This window comes from Psammomys obesus, unplaced genomic scaffold, assembly GCF_907164565.1.
Source record: "Psammomys obesus unplaced genomic scaffold, mPsaObe1.curated_primary_1811, whole genome shotgun sequence".
NCBI classification, from domain to species: domain Eukaryota; kingdom Metazoa; phylum Chordata; class Mammalia; order Rodentia; family Muridae; genus Psammomys; species Psammomys obesus.
Genome location: NW_026594240.1, coordinates 367204 through 386120, shown reverse-complemented (window position 1 = coordinate 386120; position 18917 = coordinate 367204). Strand labels below are relative to the sequence as shown.

The window sequence follows — 18917 nt, the reverse complement described above, 5'->3', positions numbered from 1 at the left end:
AAGAAGTGATCAACTCAAAAGTTTATAGAAATTCTTTATTACACAAAAATAGACTCTCTTTTCCCTCTGTGTACATGACCCCACTTTGGTCTCTGTTTCGAGGGAGACAGGAAGCTCCCAAGCCTCTTCCTTCTCCCTCCATGATGGGAGCTGCAGCTGGCAGGGTCGTTCCCCTCCCGGGCTCCACGCCGGATGCCTCCTCACACCTGTCTCTGCCATCTGCTCACATGCCAGGTCATCTCACGGGCCCACTCCCTCAGCTTAGCAGGCAAGGGCAGGAAAGAGCAGTGGCCAGGCTGGGCCCACTCCCTCTTAGGGTGGGCGCCAGGGCCAGGGCAGGGCTGTGGGTGCTGGGAGGGTGTGGTGTTGATGTGGATGTGGGGCTGGTGGCATTGCTTCATTTTCTGTGGCCCAGCAGGACTTTGGTGATGAAGGTGACGATGGCGCTCGCTGGCTGGTCTGGGTCAAGCTCCGCAAAGAGGTGGCACACATTTTCCCAGGGACTCCCCGGCTTCTTGGCCACGAAACCGAAGATCCTACAGGGACAGAGCCAGGGCTGGGCCTCAGCATCCCTCTCACTGGGGGACGCTGCAGGCCCTGAGGGGCAGCTCGTGCCAGGCCAGGTTGCACTTGGCAGGGAGACTTACTTGGAGGTGGTTCCATCAGGGTTGGTCCATCTGAAAAGAGAGGGCCATATGGGAGGAGTGCAGCCCAGGGCCGGTTCCGGAGCCCGAGGGGCTGGGCCCTGAGGAAGCTCACCTGCGGTCCTGGGGGTCTGTGCTGGAGAAGGTGATGCTGCCCACTGGGTAATGGCGTCGGAAGAAGAGCCTGTGAGGGGCGGGCGGGTGAGGGAAGTCACTCCTGGAGAGCGGGGTGGGGGCAGGGCTAGCCCCTCCAGCAAGAGAGCGAGTTTGCACCGCTAGGCAGCTGGGGTACAGTTCTAGCCTCAGGAGCAAGCTGGCCAGCAAGACTCGCTGTCAGTGAGCTCAGGGTTTGGCTGAGACCCTGCCTCAATAGGTGCAGCGACCAGGAAGACTTAATTATCACACTGTCGCACCTAAGCGCAAACACGCATACGCACGTGCCACACCCGCACACGTGAAGAGAAGGAAAAACAACAAAACTACAGCCCCGGCCCCCAAGGCCCTTCCCTGAGACTCTGCAGAGCTGGGTCTATGCCAGGCTTACTTTCTCTGGTTGTCGGTCAGTGTGATGCCTTGGGCTGAGACCTTGAAGTGGACAATGGCTGGAACTGGGTTGGGGCTGCAGCTCAGAGCTGCAGAGCTGGCCCTGGCCACAGCCTGAGGGCCAGTCAGCGACTCTGTCTCCACGGAGGTCAGGTAGAGCACACTGCAGGCTAAAGAGACAGGCTGGTGAGCCAGCGCGGCTTTGCCAGGACCCAGCTCTGCCACCCACCAGCCTCTTCGCATCCCACCAACTGGAATCCTGTACTAACGAATTAGAAAGCAACTCCCGGACTCCAGGGCAGCCAGCAAGGGTGGGAGGAGGCCAAGGACACACATTTTAAGTCCTTGCCTCTGCTGCAGCTGATTCCCACCTAGTACACCTGAGGGCTCAGCCCTCGAGCCCTTCCCCACCTCCCAGAGCTAAGGGGCACCCCTGCCTCGAGGGTTAAGTGCCTCTGCCCGCCTTTCAGTGTGTCCCCGTGTCTGGTGCCCACAGTGTGCTTTTGCCCAGCAGGGAGGGAGGCGAGGCACCCTACCTGCTCCCTGGCGCAGGAGATCTGCTGCTGTGCTCATGTTGGTGGGCGCTGGGGCCTCCGGGGTTTCTTCCAGGGGGTCTGGGGAGAGGAGGGCCACCAAGGAAGGTCAAGAGGGAGAAGCTTCCTTGTACCACAGGACCCCTGGCTGCCCTAAGGGAAGGGGGATGCAGGACCTGTGCTGGCTGTAGGGGTGAGGAGAGCTGGGATCATTCACCTTTACTTGGAATCCGCAGGCAGCAGGGCAGGGAGATGGGGGAGATGGAGTGCTGAGAGACCAGGGCAGACAGGCTGCCTGTAAGGGGAGAACCATGCTGAGGAGCCCAGAGAGCCAAGCTTTCTCTTTGCCCTCTTGAGGCTTCTCCCTCAAGAGCGCCACCCATCCCTCAGACTCCCGCTTCTCACCAAAATAGGGCTCTGTGGGACAACCCTTGATCTTCACGCCTTTGGGCCCAGTCTCGATGAGGAAATGTCGGACCAGCTGTTCTGAGGGGTCCCCTGAGGAGGGAGTGGTGGTGAAAGTGAAGTTGTATGGGATTCTCCCCGTGGGGCTGTCCTGAGCAGCAGGGGGCTTTCCTTGCCCCTTTCCTCCAGGGAGAGGTCCTGTGCCCTCCACCATCCTGGCCCTGCAACTTCTCCCCTCCCTACAGCTGCTCCCTCAGCTTGAGCTTTTCGTACCTTTCCAAGGCTGGGCGCTGGGTGGGGGCGTAGCCACCTTGAGGGCTAGACCGTAGGCTCCTTGGAATGAGTGGCTGTCTCTGATCAGGAAGGCCCCGGGCTCCTTGTCTTTCAGCAGGGCTATGGCTGCAGGGCACACGGTGAGAGATGGCTGGCAGCCCCACACGGCCCGGTTGTAGGCTCCCAACTCTCAGTCAGACAGCTATGGGGATGCCAGGAGTCTGGGGCCTCGGGTCACAGGACTTTGGACAATACTTAGTTTGAGGCCAAAGCTTAGAATTGCTCTGGTGAGCAACCCAGCCAAGAGTGGAACTGGAGTGAACCAAAGGCCCACCAGGATGAGAGACTTAGAGCTGAGGCAGGCCTGGGGGTGGGGGAGGACAGGGACGGCACACTACCTTTTCTGGCCTCTCACCTTGGTCACGGGAAAGGTGTGGCTTGTACCAGAACTTGGATGTGTCCTGGACAAACTTGACGTTGCTTTGGTTCTCTTGCAAAGGGTGCTCTAGGAGAGGCAGGAACGGAGTTCAGACCCCAGCTCCCCATGGCCCCTCTCTGGGAGATGAAACTCTTTGAAGGACAGCTGATCTCTCTGGACCCTCATACCTGGGGGCTGGGTGACATCGGGGAGAGGAGGTGCAAAGGTGACATGGTTGGTGCTTCTGGCTGGTGGTGATGGCTGTTGCCCAGATCCTGGCCCGTGTCGCTTTTCAGGAAGTGGCGGCTGAGTGGGACCATTGGCATCATAGGAGGCAGCCAGGGGGAAGGCGGGGGTGGGTGAGCTCTGGGGTGGTTCTGGGCTGGCCACAAGCCAGGGCATCTGGGTAGGCACGGGAGTAAGAGGGGAGCCATCTGGGCTGTCTGGGGGGGGCCGAGGGCCCTGCCATGGGGCATGGCGGAGTCCAGGCAGGGTGGATGGCACAGGGCCCCAAGGACTGGCACTGTTGGGTTGGCCCGGTGGGCTCCTTTCCTGCGGCCAGCCATTAGGTGAGCTGGGTGGGGAGGTCTGGGAGAAGGGACTAGGGTCCAGCGGCTCAGGCCTCTTGGTAGCCAGCAGTTCAGGAGCCTTTTCAGTGCCTCCCTGGACAACAGGGGGCAAGGCCTCGCCAGGACTCAGTCTCTGGGCAGATGCCAAGGAAGGAGACCTGGTATCATGCCGCCGGGTGCTGCAGGGGCAAAAGGTAGCTGGTCAGACAGCCCCTGCCTTGGGCTGCTGACCCCAGAACCTTCCCGAGCAGCCTCTGCCTTCTGCATACCTCTCCTTGCCCTGCACCGGGCTGCTGGTGTGCAGAGGTGTGGAGGGGCCAGACAGCTCTGAAGGGGCCCTGCACGGGACATCTCGGGGCGACCGAGGCAGCGTGCTGTGTCCGCTGGAGCCGTCCCTCCAGGATGGCTCAGGAGACTCTGAGATGGGAGGGAGAAGCTCTGTGAACAGCAGCCCGCTTTCCTGACTGGCTCGGCTCCTCCCATGGCGTCCCCAGCAGCACTTAGAATGTCTCTACCCTGGCAGTCTCCCTCCAGCGTCCTCACCTGTAGATGCCGAGGGTCCTGCGGAGGCCAGGTGCCCAGGCAGGGGGTACTCGTGTCTTCCATCCTCCACAGGAACCTCATAACCCAGCTTCCTAGGTTGCAGGTAGGGCGGGCTTCCCGGGGACACCGAGCCAGCCCGCGGTGAGTGGGCGCCAGGGCTGGAGTACCCTCTGCCGTCACTCGGGGGTCCACAGCTGTGAGGTGCCCGGCCGTACGCTGGGCAGTAGCTGGGACCTGCACCTCCACAGCCATAGCTGACCAGGGCTGGGTACCCTGGGAGCCCGTACCTGCCCTCGGGGCACACGGCACAGGCGCAGCTCTCGTGCCCGTCCTCGCCCACCTTGGGCGGCTTCAGGCAGCTGTAGTCGGGCACCGGGGCGTGGCGGTGCCCACAGGCCGGCACCAGCAGAGGCAGCGGGTGTGCAGGCCTCACGGGGTGGTGCACGAGGGGCTTGCCCGCCTCGCCGGCCCAGCCCTCTCCAGCCTCCCTCTCCAGCCGCAGTCCGTACAGGGCTGCCGTGGGCAGTGCCAGCTTCTCCTCACAGGCCGGGCACGAGCACACAGCGGGCATGCCCGGCTCCTCCAGGATCACCACCTCGCGGTAGGCCGCCGGGCGGTAGCCGAAGTCCCCGCCCGGCTTCCCCAGCTCGGCCGCGTAGGGGTAGGGCCCCTCGGACAGCGACCTGCAGAGGCGCCTCTTCTCCGCGGCGGCTTCCACGTAGCCCTGCGCCTCGTAGCCGTGGGGCACGCGCCGCCTCTCCAGGGTGCCCTCGGGCCGGCAGTAGCCCCCGTTGGCGACCCCGCAGGGCTCCCGGTAGCCCTGGCGGCAGGAGCAGTGGCGGCCCAGGCCCGGCCGGTGGCCCGGGTACAGCCCGAGGTGCAGGCCCGCGCCCGCCGCGGGCTCCTCGTCGTCCAGGATGGCCGTCTCCCGCCCAGCTCCGCGGGCCCCGCCGGCCGCGCCGCAGCCGCCCAGCAGGCGCTCCAGCTCCTGCCGCTCGGCCGCCGTGGGCGGAGGCCGGCCGGGGGACTCCGCCGTGGGCTCCGCGGTGAGCGTGGACGAATGGCCCGAGTCGCTGCTGACCGAGAGCATCGGCGGCGCGGGAGGCTCCGGGGAGGGCGCGGGAGGGGTCTGCCGGGGGACCCGCTGCACCTGCGCGTAAGGACTGCCGTCCAGGGGGCCCCTGGTGTGCGCCAAGGAGCCTGGGCGGAGAGGGGGGTGGGGAGGGGGTGGGGAGGGGGCGTGAGCCGGCTCGCGTGCCCCGGCGAGCCCCGCCCCACTGTCAGTCCCCCCCCCCCCCCCCGCCCCCCCCCCCCCCCCGCCGTCCCCCCCCCCCGCACCGTCCACGCCGTCCTCCGGGTGCTGGTTGAAGTTCTCGTAGGAATCCCAGCGCACAGCGGGCTCGGCCGTGTTGTAATCCACCGACACGGAGGGGTCGTTGCGCGGGGTGCTGCCTGTGGGTGTTGCCGCCGGGGTGGTGAGGGGCAGGGGACCCCCGACACACACCTCAGCACTCGGCCCCTTCTGCTCCCTCTCTCACCTTTGCCCTTCTCGGGGCTGGAGGAGAAGACAAACTCCACGGAGGCTTGGAAGGGGACCCGCTCATCTGAGGAGGAGGCCGGTGAGGCGGTGAGGTCCCTGGCCCCGCGGGCGCCCCCTGCCCGCCCCCCCTGCCGCTCGCTGCCTGCTGCCTGACTCACCAGCCCAGGCTTCGTCCAGCTGGTCCTTGGGGAAGGTCAGCCGTGGTCCATGGATGGTGCATGTGTGGAACTGAACTCGGAACACGCGGGTCCGGTCTGTCCCCTGGCTGCCTCTGTGATAGCAGGTTACCTGAGGGAGGGGAGGCAGGGTCAGGCCTTCGCATGCCCTTTGCCCCCTGCGCTTTGGCCCAACCTTGGTGTCAACTGTCCTTCTAGGACAGAGGGCGTCGTTTCCCTGGTGGCCTCCAATGCTGCTTGGGCGACGACTTGGCAGCTGAGTATATGGCTAGAAGCCCCCCCCACCGTGATCCCCACCTCAGGAATCCCCCCTCCGCGACCCCTCACCATCACATCCCCTTTGAGGAGCAGGGCTGGCTCCAGGCTGATGCTGAGCTGCTGGGGTCCGGGGCCTGCAATACGACTGTGGGCAGAGGGAAGGCAGACAGTCAGAGGCGACCAGGGCGGGTCCTCGGGGAGCTAAGCACGGCCAGGGGAGTCAGGGCCCAGCATGGCACTCACTAGACTCCAGAGGTGTAGACCAGCTGCATAGACTGGTAGATTTTGAGGAAGGGCTGGAATCCTGCAGAGGTGGAGAAGTACGTGAGCGCTGTGGGCTGAGTGGGCTGGGAGGCAGCCGCCCTGTGGGCCGCATCTCAGGACTCACCCGTGTTGGGCTCAAAGGCGGGCAGCACGGGCACAGAGACATAGTGCAGGAAGAGAGGGCTGCTGTTCATTCTGATGGAGCCGGACAGCAGCCCGCTGAAATAGCTGACGTAGCTGGGGGAGGAGGCCAGGGCTGCGTCAGCTCCCTTCTCTAGAGGCGCCTCCCCACTCCGCAGTGCGGACCCCCACCCCACCCCGGGATGAGAATGCTCCTCCACCTCTTCACAGACCTCAGACCCCATCAGCGGCTGGAATGACCTAGCTGGTTTCTGCATGGCTTCTTGCCTCCCACTCCACTAGCATATGATTGCCAGGAGAGCCTGAACTTGTTTGCTCTGACTGCCCAGAGCTTGGCATGGTGCCTGGCTCCCCCGAGCTGCTCACCGGCGCTGGGAGGGCTGCAGTTCCGTGGCCACCTTGTCCTCACAGAATTTTCTCATGGTGAGAGTCGCCAGCGCCTGGTCTGCCCTGAGGAGAGCAGGTCAGGTTGAGGGGGAGGCTTAGGAACCAGTACTGCTCTGGCCCCTCCATGCCTAAGCCCCAGGGAAGGAGGAGCCAAGGGATCCCCTTGGGGTAGAGGGAGCTGGTGGGGAGAGCTGGCCGCTCTGTGGCGTCAGTGTCCCAGCTGTTGGGCCTCAGCCAACTGTCCCCTGAACGTGACCTTCCTTGCTAGTAAAAGGGGTCAGTTCTAGACAACCTGATGGGTTGAGCTGTGTCCCTCCCGGAGAAATGTACCTCAGGTGTGACCTTATTTAGAAACAGGGTCTTTGCAGATGTGATTAGATAGCTTAAGATCATGCAGGAGCAAGGTGGGCCCTCAGTTAGGGGGACAGGTCCTTAGAAGAGAAGAAACAGAAAGAGACGCACAAAGAGAGCGCCACGTGATGACATGACGGAGGCGGCACAGGCTGGAGCGAAGCCACTGCAAGCCAAGAGCTGCCAGGAATTGCCAGCCACCACCAGAAGCTGGAAAGAGGCAAGGAGGGAGTCTGCCTAGGGTCCCGAAGAGAGAGAGGCCCACTGACACCCTGACTTCGGGCTTTAACGTCTTAGAACTGTGAGCCAGGAGCTACACCACTTTAAGCCAGCTTATGGCACTCTGCCGACAGTCCTAAGGCTAGCCCAGCCAGCGGCTGATGAGTGCTGGCGCTCGTGTGGAGGCAGGTGGTAGCACGCAGGTTTGCAGTGCAGGCCTCTCTGACTAAAGAGGGAAGCTCGGACAGGGCCAGGCCAGGAGGGGCCCCGGGCAACTCACCCCGCCGAGATCTTGCTGTAGTGCATGTAGGCAGACACGATGACCCCAAGCTTGCCCTTGCTCCCCTAAGAGACAGAGAGACGGGGTTGGGGAACCCGTGGCCTCTAGGTGGAGGTGGCTCCAGCTCTGTGACCCCCAAGATCCCAGCCCACCTTGCAGTACAGCACGGCCACATGCTGGGGGTCAGCGCTGAGCCACGTCTCCATGGCTTTGCAGATGGAGCACAGCTTGTCCAGAGGCGGGGCGTGCAGCTCCGGCCAGCCAAAGTCCTGCACCTGGGGAAGGACGGGCCGCCCTGTGTGCGTGAGGCGGGGACACATGGGCACAATCCAGGGACCTGGGGTGAGGTGGAGCTTGCAGCAGTCCACAACAGCTTGGACCCTTTCTTCAGCCATACAGCAGGCTGGTAGCGCCCGCACCGCGTTTTTAGGGATCCTAAGTGGTCTGACTGAAAATGGACATCAACTACTACTAACAGGGAGGCAGTCTTCTCTCGGGGTTGGCTCGGCCTAAAGGCCAGGCAGGCCCTTTCGCTCCTACCTTGGGGTTCAGGCGGGTAAGGTCCTGTCGTTTCTCTGACAGGTTGAAGAGCTGAAATAAAGGGAAGAGTTAGAGGAGGGTGACTTCAGACACAGGCGCTGGAGGTGGATTCTCCAGGAGAATCTTGTTCGAAAACAGGCAGATTCTCTGGGGCGGAGTCCCCCTGCAAGCTGCGCGCCGGCCCCGCCCGCAGCCCCGCCCCCACCCTCACGCCCCGCCCCCGCAGCCCCGCCTCTGGGATCGGTGGCCAACAGCAGCCCCGCCCCATTCGGAGCTCGCAGCTCTCTCATTGGCTGGATCTGGCCGAGCCCTCTCCTCACCAAGTATTTGTCCCGGTGTTTGGACTGCAGCACGTGGGCCAGCTCACGCAGGTGGCCCCGGTGTCGCTGCTCGTCTGGCCGTGCAGGAAAAGCTGCGGCCAGGATCCGCTCGGTCACGTAGGTGAGGTCCAAGTCCCAGCGACGCTCCATGAGCGGATCCAGGCTGAAGCTCCTGGGAGAGGCCGCAAGGCTGAGAGGGCACGGAGGCTGGGCGGCGCCTGGGGAGGGGCTAGTATGGCCAGGGTCCTGGGGAGCACTGAGAGGCCTGCTGGGTCCTAAGGGCGGGTGGTCCGGGTGGGGGCTCTGTCCTGGGGTGTTCTACTGGGGGTCCGCTGGAGAGTGCCCACGTGCGCTCGCCGGGCGCCCTCACTCACCTGGGGAGAGTGCTGCGCTGCTTTGCGTGGTTCAGAGACTTTGTGGACCCCTGGTGGATGAGAACAGTACGGAGACAACTCTTTGGCTGCATCTCTTCCAGGCTTCCCAACAAACCGTGGTCTCCAGGAAGGCAGGCTCCTACTCCTGAAGCTCCCCTCCCCTCGCCCCTCCCCGCCCAGGCCCCTGGAATCCCTTACCAGGTGTTCTATGCGCCGGACTGGGGCGGTGTTTCTCCGCTAGAGGGAGGAGGTGGGGCAGGAAATGGGCGCGGTTAGGGCAGGGCAAGGACCAGTACGGCCCCCCCAGGGGTTGGGGGAACACGTGAGTGTCCACTCCCTGGGGACAGGACTCTAACCCTCAACAGGCCCTAGAAGACAGTGACCGCGAGGGGCTCCCGCAGTCGTGTGTTGACGATGACCGAGCACTGCCGCAGCACCCAGTTCTAGGCCACCTCCTCGGTCACCCACTCTGAGACTACCGGACCCTGTGGACACTAGTCAGGTTCCTTGCCTTCCCCGCCCCATCCGAGGACACACTCACCAGCTCCGCGGGGGGCAGGGCCTGACAGGAGGCCGTTACCTGGAAGGAGACAGCTGGTGAAGTGGGGTGCCCGGCCTCAGCAGGCAGGCGAGGGGCTGTCAGCTGATGAGCAGGCTCTCGCCGAGGTCCCTCTATTTAAGGGAGCCTTGCTCCTGGCCTCTCAGTCCCCCACCCCCAGGCCCCCCGCTTGTTGCTCTTGGCTCTCAGCCCCCTGCCCACACAGACCCCCATTCATCCAGCTGCAAGACAGGAGTTATATATAGACCCAGGCAGGCAGGCAATGGCCAGGGGTGGACACTAGCCTCTTTCACCGTTGAGACCCCACCCATGGGCACAGAGCTTCCTTGAGGCCCTGGGGCTACCCCCCGCACTGAAGGAGGAGGACCGGGATGGTTCCTCAGAGATGGGGCTGCCTCAGGTTCTTAGCGGACGGTGGGTACCACCTGAAGAGGCTCAGCCTTATCACCCAGGATAAGACCAGCTCGGGCATCCTGAGGACCCTTCTCCAGAGGGAAGGCACGGCCCATCCGGGCGCCTGGGCTCTGAGATCCTGCTCTCCTCTATCCACCCCGCCCTTCCTCCTCCCCCCCATCCTCTCACCAGCTGCAGCCTGGGCACAGCACCAAGACAAACGCTGTCTCACTTGTCCACCCTCCTGGGCCAACCCTCCAGGGGTGGAGTAGGTGGCTTTTAAAGGGCCCTACACCGCCCCCTGCCACCCAGGGGGGGTCTCCAGGACAGGCAGGAGACTAGTGGAAGACCCGTGCCCTGTGGCTGAAGAGGCCTGTTTGGGCAGGGAGAGGACACCCACCCCCGTTAGACAAGACCAGATACCCACCTTTGCCTCACATTTTCTGTGTGTGGCCACCTTGCAGACTAGAGAGAGAAAGGGAGGGGGATGGGGTCAGCAGAGGCGTATGGGAGCAGTGGAGGTGGCTGTCCTCCACTTGCCCAGGCCCTGAGAGCCAGCCCTGGGACTCTAAGCCTATGTTGCTGGCATTCGGGAGGGAGGAGGGTTTGGTATCAGCAGGTCTGCTCTGGAGTCAGGGAAGAGGGACAGAGGTTATGGTATAGGATGAATGGGGGGGGGAGGGGGAGAAGCAGGGGGAGAGGAGGAGGAAGAGGAGGATGAGGCGAAGGAAAGCCCTCAGTCACAGGTGAGGATGGGAACGTGGTATAGTCACAAATCTGGGTTGTGGCAAAGTGGGTGTCATGGGGGGGGCGAGGGCTCTTGTTTCCGCTCTGTCAACCGGCCTGCCCCGGAGCCACGCAGCCCCCAAGTGCTGAGCGGAGGGCTCAGACACGGGAAGAGCACCTCACCTCGGCATGAGACGCCAGTCCCATCGATGGCCACCTTACACACCGCACACACTGGAGCTTTCTTCCGGAAGACCTTCTCCCGGAAGCTGTGCGGTTCTGCTTTCCTAGGCTGCGGGTGGGATGGCAGACAGACGGGGGTGTGAGTTCCTAGTGGGCCCATCTCCAAGGCTGGGCAGGGACCTGGCCTCAGCGCTTCGCTGCTTCCCTCTCTTCCAGCCAAGTCTCTGCACTCTAAGGCACACTTGGCCACAGCTGTTCCAGGGTACTCATGGGCCAGTCCTCCACAGGGCTTGGAATGTGACCCCTTGCGTCACCTTGGCTGGGTCAGCTCCTCCCTAAGGGATCACGCAGGCCCCTCACGTGGCCCTGCTATGTGATGTCCTTGTCACTGCCACTTCAAATTCGAGGGCAGAGCGGGGGCCTGACTTTTCCCCCATCTTGCCCTCCCCTGACGAAGGCCCAGTCACACAGGCACACCGTCATATAACTGGGACTGATGGCAGCCAGTCCTGAGCTCCAGGCGGCTGACCTGCCAGCCTCCCCACTGTCAGAACAACATGTTTACTCTTGCTGCGTTGAGGCGGCAGGCAGCAGCTGTATGCGGAGGAAGGGGTGGCCGTGTTGGGAGGCAGAAGGTCAGTGGGGACAGAGGTGCCCTGGATCTGCCCAGGGTAGTGTTAACACCTTGGAAAGGTAGAGGGAGGAAAGGGAAGGGGGGGACAGCGAGGGAGTAGGTTTGGTCCCCAAACTGTTCTACAACTTCTCTGTGCTGGAGGTGAGACCCCGCCAGGACTTGCTGATAACATCACGTGCAGGTGATGTCAGTGTAGGTCCTGCCTCGGGTCCTGGCCTCCTCCCTCCCTTTTCCCCCCAAGCTTCCCCGGGAAGTCAGGGTTTGAGCTCTTACTCAGGGCTTATTCAGGCTCAAGTCAGAAAAGGCTCAGAGCAGTGAAACAGATGGTAGGAAAGCCCTGCCATCCCCGCCACCTCAGGGCCCAAAGGGATGAGGGAATGCTGAGAGGGGGAACAGCAGGAGAGGATCCTCCTGCTCCCAGCCGCCGCCCTGCCCCACCTTCGCCCAGCTGGTGGGCAGTCCTACCCTGCTGGTGGCCTGGCTGCTGTCCCTCCACCCCAGGTTTCTGAGCAACCTTTCCATAAGGCCGCTGGACTTCATGGTGTCTGGCTGGGCTCTTGGCTGCAGGGCCTGAACAATGCGGGGGCCTGGCCTGGGGCTTCCTGGAAGCAGCCTGGCTGAGGCAGCGCTTCCCTTGGGTGGAGGGGAGGCTGTCTGGCTGGTGTGTGGAGGGGCCTGGCCCTGGAAGTGCAGGGAAGTGCAGGCGGGAAGGGGGCAGGTCGCTGCTCCAGGAAGTGGGGTGGGGGAGGATGTGGGGGAGGCCAGGAGATCAGATTCCCAGGATCTACCCTGCTGGGAGTGTCAGCCTAAGTTCTTTGGCTCTCCCCATCTCCCCCGAGCTGCCTCCCACCCGGGTGCAGGGCTCTGTGGTCCTGAGATCCAGCCCTGGAACCAGCCAGTGGCGCAGGGTGGGAATTCGGGTCTCAGGGCAGGGCTAAAGGGCCGGTGGAGAACATTCTGTCCCAGCCAGTCCCTAGCCTGAACTCTTACGCTCCCTTGGGACTTCCTGTGGGAAGGGAGTGGGACTGGGAACCGGTGCCCCTGGCCGCACAGGACTCAAGATCTTGCGGGTGAAAGAAAGGAGGGATGAGGGCTGTCTTGTCGGATGGGAAAAGGGGCTTGCAGTGCCCCCTCAAGGCCAAGTTCCAGCCAGGAGGCCTAACTGTCCACAGGACGGGTCCATTTTGCTCTAACCCAAAGCACCTGGCAGTTCCTCCTGACGACCCCAGCTTCTCTCCAGGTACAACCCACAGTTCCTGGCCCAGTCCTGCACCCGAGACTGCTGGGGATCCCACCCTCCCACCTCCACAGGACGCTACCTTCATGGCTCTTCTGGGCCTGGCTCTCCTTCCTCTGTGGCTGTCACTGGGCCTGAGGACCGGACAGAGGCCCCCTCCCAACACACACTCCACCCCCTCTAGGGCCTCCTTCGTCCCTCCTGGGAATAGGGCCAACTTCCTGTCCCAGGAGTCAAGGGAAGGAGGTGGATGGGGCCTTGGAGAGGATGGAACAACCTTCCTAAACAAGGGTCAACGGCCTGGGGGTTCTCAGCCCAAGCCCTGGACAGTAGCCTTTGGAATGCTATAGCTGTCACTTGAAAGAATGTACCGGCGTGTCATCCTCATTTGCATGGTATTTACTGAATGTCCAGTGCCACTCCCCCAGCTCTGGCTTCTCTCCCGGGGTCCCTCAGGGCCTCCCTCCTCTGCCTTATGTCCATCTAGACGAAGGGCTGGTCTAGTCCTCTCTGTGACGCTTCAGAACTGTGGCCAGACTGAGAGGCCCAAGGCCGCTGTCTGCATGCTCCAGTTCTCCAGGAAGCCTGTGGCCCGTGTACCCTGGCTTGAAGGTGGCACCTGAATGGCAAGGCGTGGGCCGGCCCTGTAACTTGAGAGGGTTGCCTCTTCAATCCCTAGAGTCCTGGCTGTGTCCCAGGACATTCCAGGCCGATGGCCAGGTGGGCAACTGGGCCTAGCCTGCTTCAGCACCCAGCCCTGCTGGCAGAGATGGGTCAGGGCAGTGCCTGGGTGACTGTGGCTTCCCTAACCCAGCTTTCCCTCTGCTCCTAAGGGATATAGTCTCACATCTGCTGTCTCTGCTGGGACTGGAAGCCGGGTCCCCTCTGGGACAGGTCCCCAAACATCCTCTGGCCTCACTGAACTGATCGGCCCACCCAGACCTAGAGAAGTGAGAGTGATTCAGTGACGGCGAGGGCTGGAGGCTCTGAGTGCCCTCCATGGGAGTGGTGGACTTCTGAAAGGACAGGGGCAGCGTGCGCTGGGGAGTAGTTGAGGCGATCTCGCTGGATCCCATGGATCCTCGCCTCCCACCTCCTGCCTGGAATATTCCAGAGCCTTTTTGCTTCTCCCCAGACGGGCCCCTTCTCACTCCGAAGCCTTGGGTTTGTTTGGAGAAACCCCTCCACCCACCCACACACCCCCCTTCCTGGAAATAGCTGTGGTTGGATGAGAGGCTGGGAGCCGGGCCACAGAGGAGTGAGGCCCAGTAAAGGAGGGAGGGGATGGGAGGTAGGACTCAAGGGTGTGTCCAGAGGGACCCAGGGGTGTCTAGGCAGGTCGGAAGTAGAAGGATATAGGACGGCTGATTGACAGGAGGGATCAGCGTCATCTGCCTACTGCACTCTGCCTCAGTGTCTGTCCCAGATGGGAGGAAAAAGTTTGCATGCACGCTGCCAGGTCAAGGCCACAACACTGCTGCCAGACGCCAAGGGCATCTTGTGCTCAAAGTGCGCTTGTCGCTGGAGCTGGGGATGTTGGCAGCGAGCGGCCCCACCTTAGAGCAGTGCGCAGTGAGCCCCGGGAAGGCGTGGCGGTGAGAGCTAGGACGACAGCGGTGCCCCGCCCCCTGGTCAGCCAGAGTCGCCAACCGCCCCCCCGCACCCCCCCCCCGCCCCGCCCAGGACCGCGCAGGACGGTGCGGGCCGCAGCCCCAGCCTGGGCTCCCGCCGTGCCCGACGCTCCCCGAGCCCCGTGGCTCCGCGCCCTCTGGCGCCCGCCCTGGCTCGGACCGCGCTCTGTGACGCAGAGGCCGCCGCCCGCGCTCCCGCCCGGCGTGGCGCAGGCACTCACCTGTGGGGGGCGCCCCGAGGGCCGGGGGTGCGGCGGGCCGGGGCAGCAGCAGGGGGCGCCCCCGGGCCAGCCCATCCCGGCCAGCCGCGCCGCGACACGCGGGAGGCGGCGGGACGGGCGCTCGGCTGGCTCCCTCCCGTCGCGCCCTGTGCCCGCTGCCCGCCGTCTCCTCCCGCCCTCCGGTTCCCTCCTTCTTTCCGGGCTCCAATCGTCACCTTCCCCCCGCTCCCCGCCCGCGCCGCCTCCTTTCTCCCTCCTCTCCTCCCACTGTCCTTCCCGCGAGCCGCTCAGGCAGCTCCAGCCGAGGCTTGCGGACCGAGCCGGGGAGGGACGGCGCGTTTGCGGACAGCCTGCAGGGGGCACAGAGGCCAGGGGACAGCGCGGAGAGAAACGCGCGAGCGGCACAGACTCCGCGGAGAACAGCGGTGGGGTCTCCGTCGCAGGAGCCGGATGCGGGACCTGGTCTGATCCTGGCCCGAACCAGGCCACGCCTGGTGGAGGCGCTAGACTTAAGACACCTAGCGTTTCGCCCGGCCAGGTCTCAGGGTGCCGCTTCCTGGAGTTTTCTCTCCTCTTTTCCCGGAATTACGCTATGGGCCATGGTCATAGGGAGGGGAGGGATGTGGCCCTAGCATCTTTGAACCTGTTACCATTCCCGCGTTCCCAGCATTGCTTGGCAGATCCTAAACTCCTTTGCTGCTACCTTCCCCGCGGGCATCTCCCTTTTGGAATCAATGGAGCTATTGGACCTCAGGGCTGAGAAGTGGGAACTGCCTCGAGTTCGGCGCCGGGGTGGGTGCTCAAAGCAACCCAGCACTGCTCAAGCCCTCTGGGCCTGCTGGCCTGCCTCTGCCTGCCGCCAGTCTCTCAGCAGAGCACGCTCATCCTGTTCTGGCAAAGGCTGGGTTTGGCGGTCTGGTTCTGATTACTGCAGAATGGAGCACCTGACTGCAATCTGGCAGCTGGCAAGAGGCTGGGCAGCCTGGCTGGTGGATCTTACAGATCAGTGGGCGCTTTATAGCAGCTGGAGCCCCAGGGGCCTAGAGCTGCGCTGGGGAGGGAATGGCCACGGCCATGGAGCGAGAGAAGAGCCCAACCCAGTGGAAGAGCTGGAGGCTCAGGGGTAAGTGCAAGGTTAGATACTGTAATTAACACGAAATATGAAAATGTTCGATGCCTGCAGCTAGCTCTTCTAACACCCAGCCCTTCTTGGGCTTTGGCTGGGTGCTAAGATGTATCAGCCCTGGATGAAGATTTTTAATCTGTAAAATTACCCAGGAGAGAGCTACATTGTTTGGGTCCCAAGGGTGGGCGGGACTGGAACTTCACATCAGGCTGGTATCCTGCCTGAGCAGCCTGAGAGGAACTGGAAGAGGGAGGAGTCACAGATGGGTACTGAACCCTCACCTCCGGCCTCATCACCGCCCTCCAGGTACCGGTGCTTGGCGGGGACAGGGTAGAAGTGGGCGGCTTGGGGAGCGCGCCAGGTCTGTCTGCTCAGAGCAGCAGGGCAGGGGAGAGGGCGAGCCTGGCCGCTGTGGGTGCTAGCGGCCACCCACAGACTCCCCCCATGAAGACGTTCTCACCTTGACTATGCAGAGAGAGGTCCATCTTGGTACGGAGGGGAGAAGGCCCTCTTCCACAGCCTGCGATCGCATGCCCATGACTGACGCAGGCAGTCTCTTGGGTGGGTCTTGAGAGTTGTCCTGGCTGAAGAGCACTGGGCCAGAGCCTCAGTGGCCGGTCTGGGCTTTAAGGACCAGGAAGGGCAGTGTGAGGCAAGGGCCGAGCCAACTCCAGAGGCGGACCTCCTGGGGGACAGAGCAAGCATTGTCCAACCAGGAGGTTGCTGCAGCTGGGCGGGAACAGAATTTTCTTCCAGACTTTTGTGGAGGCGGAAAGGCAAGTCCCCCTTCACTCGTAGCCCTGGGGCTGTAATGGTTGCTGAGAAACGAAGCTTATTTGTCAAGTGTTGCTCCCAGAGCAGATATGACGCTCTTAACTTCCTGTAGAGTACATGCTGTGAGCCAGAAGCACTTGAGGTGACACAGCAGGAACCTCGGCCTTCAGTGCTTGGACTCCAGAGCACAGTGCCTGGTTCAGTTAGGAGTGTCCCCAGCCTAAACTCAAGCCTGTCACGTGAGCACTGTGCTTGCATTCTGCCAGCTGACAGGAGCAGATGGGCAGTGAGGATTAGCCCCAACCCTGCAGCTAGGAGGCTCCACAGGAGGAAATGACACCACCAGGCCTAGCCTCTCCTGGCAGTCCAGGAAGGTCTTTAACCCCTCTTCTCCCAGATGTTGACTGTCTGCAGCTGGATGGCAACCATGCGTACTGGGACTAGCTTCTGAGCAGAGCCTGGGAAGCTCGCACAGCACAGCTGCTTGTGGATTCCAACCTGCCAATCTTGGCCTTGTTAGAAAACAAAAGCATTGGCAAGGCAGTGGTGGCACACACTTTGATCCCAGCACTTGGGAGGCAGAGGCAGGTGGATGTCGAGTTTGAGGTCAGCCTGGTCTACAGAGTTCCAGAGGAAAGCAGCTGCCTTTAATGGCCAGCAGCCAGTCACAACATTCATTCCCCATCTTGGATACGAGTCAATTATATGTGTTCCAATTCCTTGGGACTCAGGGCTGAGGCTCTGCTTCTACTCTAAGCCCTTTTCCTTTCAGTGATAAGCAGCTTTATCTGGAAAACTCCTCCCTTAAATCTGAGGCATCTCACAAAGGACAGTGGTCTCTATGAATTGCTCCATGGCAGCTTACTGCATACAGTGTGGACTGGGAGGAGGCATGGCCCGCACCTCGCAGACTCAGGTGTTAACACTTGGTGAAAACAATGCTGGGGGTTGGAGCAGATGAGGACAGACTTCATGTACTGAGGTCCACAACCCTCTGCCATGCAAAACCAAAGGACCAGAGATGGGGAAAGGAGAGCTGTTCACAGGGAGGGGAGAACAATAAAGCACAGGGAATACCAGAAAAATTTCAGCATTTATCAACTTTAAAGACTGGATTTATTTGGAGAAAAACAAAAAACCCTCAACCCAAAGGATGGGATTTTACATCTCAAGACATCTCCCAAGTAATGTCTACAGATTACAAATCATTTTCATAGAAGATATCTTTGTACAAATTTTACATGTATTCAGGAGCGGGACATAAGCCAACCCCTGTTTTCATTTTAACAGAGGAGCAGAGGAGGAGAGTGGGACCAAACAGCTTTCTTTTGGATGCAACTATCTGGAAGGGAAACAGACAAGAAGAGGGCAAACTCCCTTTTCATTGTCTACAACCAATGGTTTTTAAAAACTCGTTCAACCGTGGGCATCTGCAAAAGCCCGCTTCCAGCTACTCGGCAATCAAACCCACCGCAGGGGTGATTTGCTACACCCGCTGCTGCAGCACGCCATGCTCCTGCACAGCAGGCCAAGGACTTCACGTTAAGACCAAGGTATTATTTGTCTGCAGGCCCTGACTTCCCACACAGGAAGCTTGCCATCTTTGGAGCTGATCCCTCACATCAAAGCAGACAGGCCAAGCCACTGTGCTGCAAGAGAAATCAGGACCCTGTTCAATACTTCTTTGCCATTATCCTTTATTCTTGAGGGGAGTCAAGAAGCCAACTCTCCTAAGCAGAAAACCAGTCTAGGTCACATACATTATAAACCCAAGCGCCGGCATGGGGTTCTAGTGAAGGGAACTTATAGAAACCACAAAACAGCCTAGTCAAGGTGGAAGACCTCCAACTCAACTCACCCCATTTATGCACTCCTATTCACCCCCAGCCCATCAATTAAGTACCCTGACCCCCAAGGGGAGAAAGCAGCAGGAGCAGGCAGACGGGCAGGAACCAAGGACACCACAGATCTGGTTTGCTTTAGAAAAGCAGTGATTCCTCAGGCCACAGCTTCTGGCGGCCAAGATAAACCGTCTGTGGGAGCAGGTGTGTGCCTCAGAGGCTGCTCTTGGAAAGCTGACAACGCCATCAAGAACACAAGATGACCAGAGTGGCAAGGTTTTGAAAGAATGTGGGTATGCTCGAGCCTTTAGAGAGGACAGTGTTTAGAGGGGCAAAACCAGGACACACAGGGCTGGAACTCCCCACTCCCCCAAGTGCTTCCTCATCCAGGAAATGCCCATTCTATCCATGCGCTCACTGGAGGTCACAGCACTTCCCTCATGACCTGGGATAAACACCAATCACCTCCCCAAGCTTTCCCACCACGACTGAGCCCCCATTCATTTTGGTCCCCAGGCGGTACTACTTGTTAGTGGTCTGTAGACTCACTCCCAACTACCCCCTTAGGGGGTAAAAATAAACATTTCCCCCCAGGCTGGCCCAGTTCACTCAGAATTAAAGTACAAGGGCTGGCAGCCTCCTGGAGACCAAATCTACCTTTCTAAGGATGGAAATTTATTCAGGTGCTGTTTGGGGACTCATGGGTGCCACCTTAGGGTAAGAACTAAAGGTAGGAATCTCACTCCTCCTTGCACTGTCTCCACTGCCTCACTGGTGTGACAAGTCACACCGTCACTGCATTTCTGTTGAACGG

The 18917-nt window shown here is 61.4% G+C and overlaps 1 protein-coding gene across 5 annotated transcripts; it reads right to left on the bottom strand.

Moving 5' to 3' along the window:
• Positions 1-21: 21 nt before the first annotated feature.
• Tns2 (tensin 2) lies at positions 22-14521 on the bottom strand. 5 transcript variants are annotated; one of them, XM_055618216.1, is made up of 30 exons: positions 14363-14521; positions 10640-10748; positions 10158-10195; positions 9320-9358; positions 8977-9015; positions 8779-8828; positions 8405-8576; positions 8085-8135; positions 7697-7819; positions 7545-7609; positions 7157-7255; positions 6674-6757; positions 6291-6403; positions 6146-6206; positions 5972-6047; positions 5627-5756; positions 5467-5532; positions 5267-5380; positions 3929-5128; positions 3655-3802; positions 3005-3564; positions 2814-2903; positions 2399-2524; positions 2126-2218; positions 1938-2015; positions 1724-1801; positions 1189-1357; positions 760-828; positions 648-677; positions 22-536 (listed from the first exon to the last, which is right to left on the bottom strand). In XM_055618216.1, exons 1-30 carry the CDS (start codon positions 14435-14437, stop codon positions 398-400), a joined length of 4284 nt encoding a protein of 1427 aa, XP_055474191.1. In that variant the 5' UTR covers positions 14438-14521; the 3' UTR covers positions 22-397. The 5 variants fall into 5 exon arrangements, with proteins under 5 accessions (XP_055474191.1, XP_055474193.1, XP_055474192.1 ...); XM_055618218.1 differs by lacking the exon at positions 14363-14521 and adding an exon at positions 12593-12649; XM_055618217.1 differs by lacking the exon at positions 14363-14521 and adding an exon at positions 11739-11924.
• Positions 14522-18917: the final 4396 nt, after the last annotated feature.

Excerpts from the sequence above, each read along its gene's own strand:
- Tns2 (XM_055618216.1), bottom strand. The coding sequence starts at position 14,437 with ATGGGCTGGCCCGGGGGCGCCCCCTGCTGCTGCCCCGGCCCGCCGCAC. Across the intron at positions 5,757-5,971 it reads TCCTCAAAGGGGATGTGATG|GTAACCTGCTATCACAGAGG; the intron begins GTGAGGGGTCGC and ends CCCCTCCCTCAG. Across the intron at positions 5,129-5,266 it reads CCCGGAGGACGGCGTGGACG|GCTCCTTGGCGCACACCAGG; the intron begins GTGCGGGGGGGG and ends CTCTCCGCCCAG.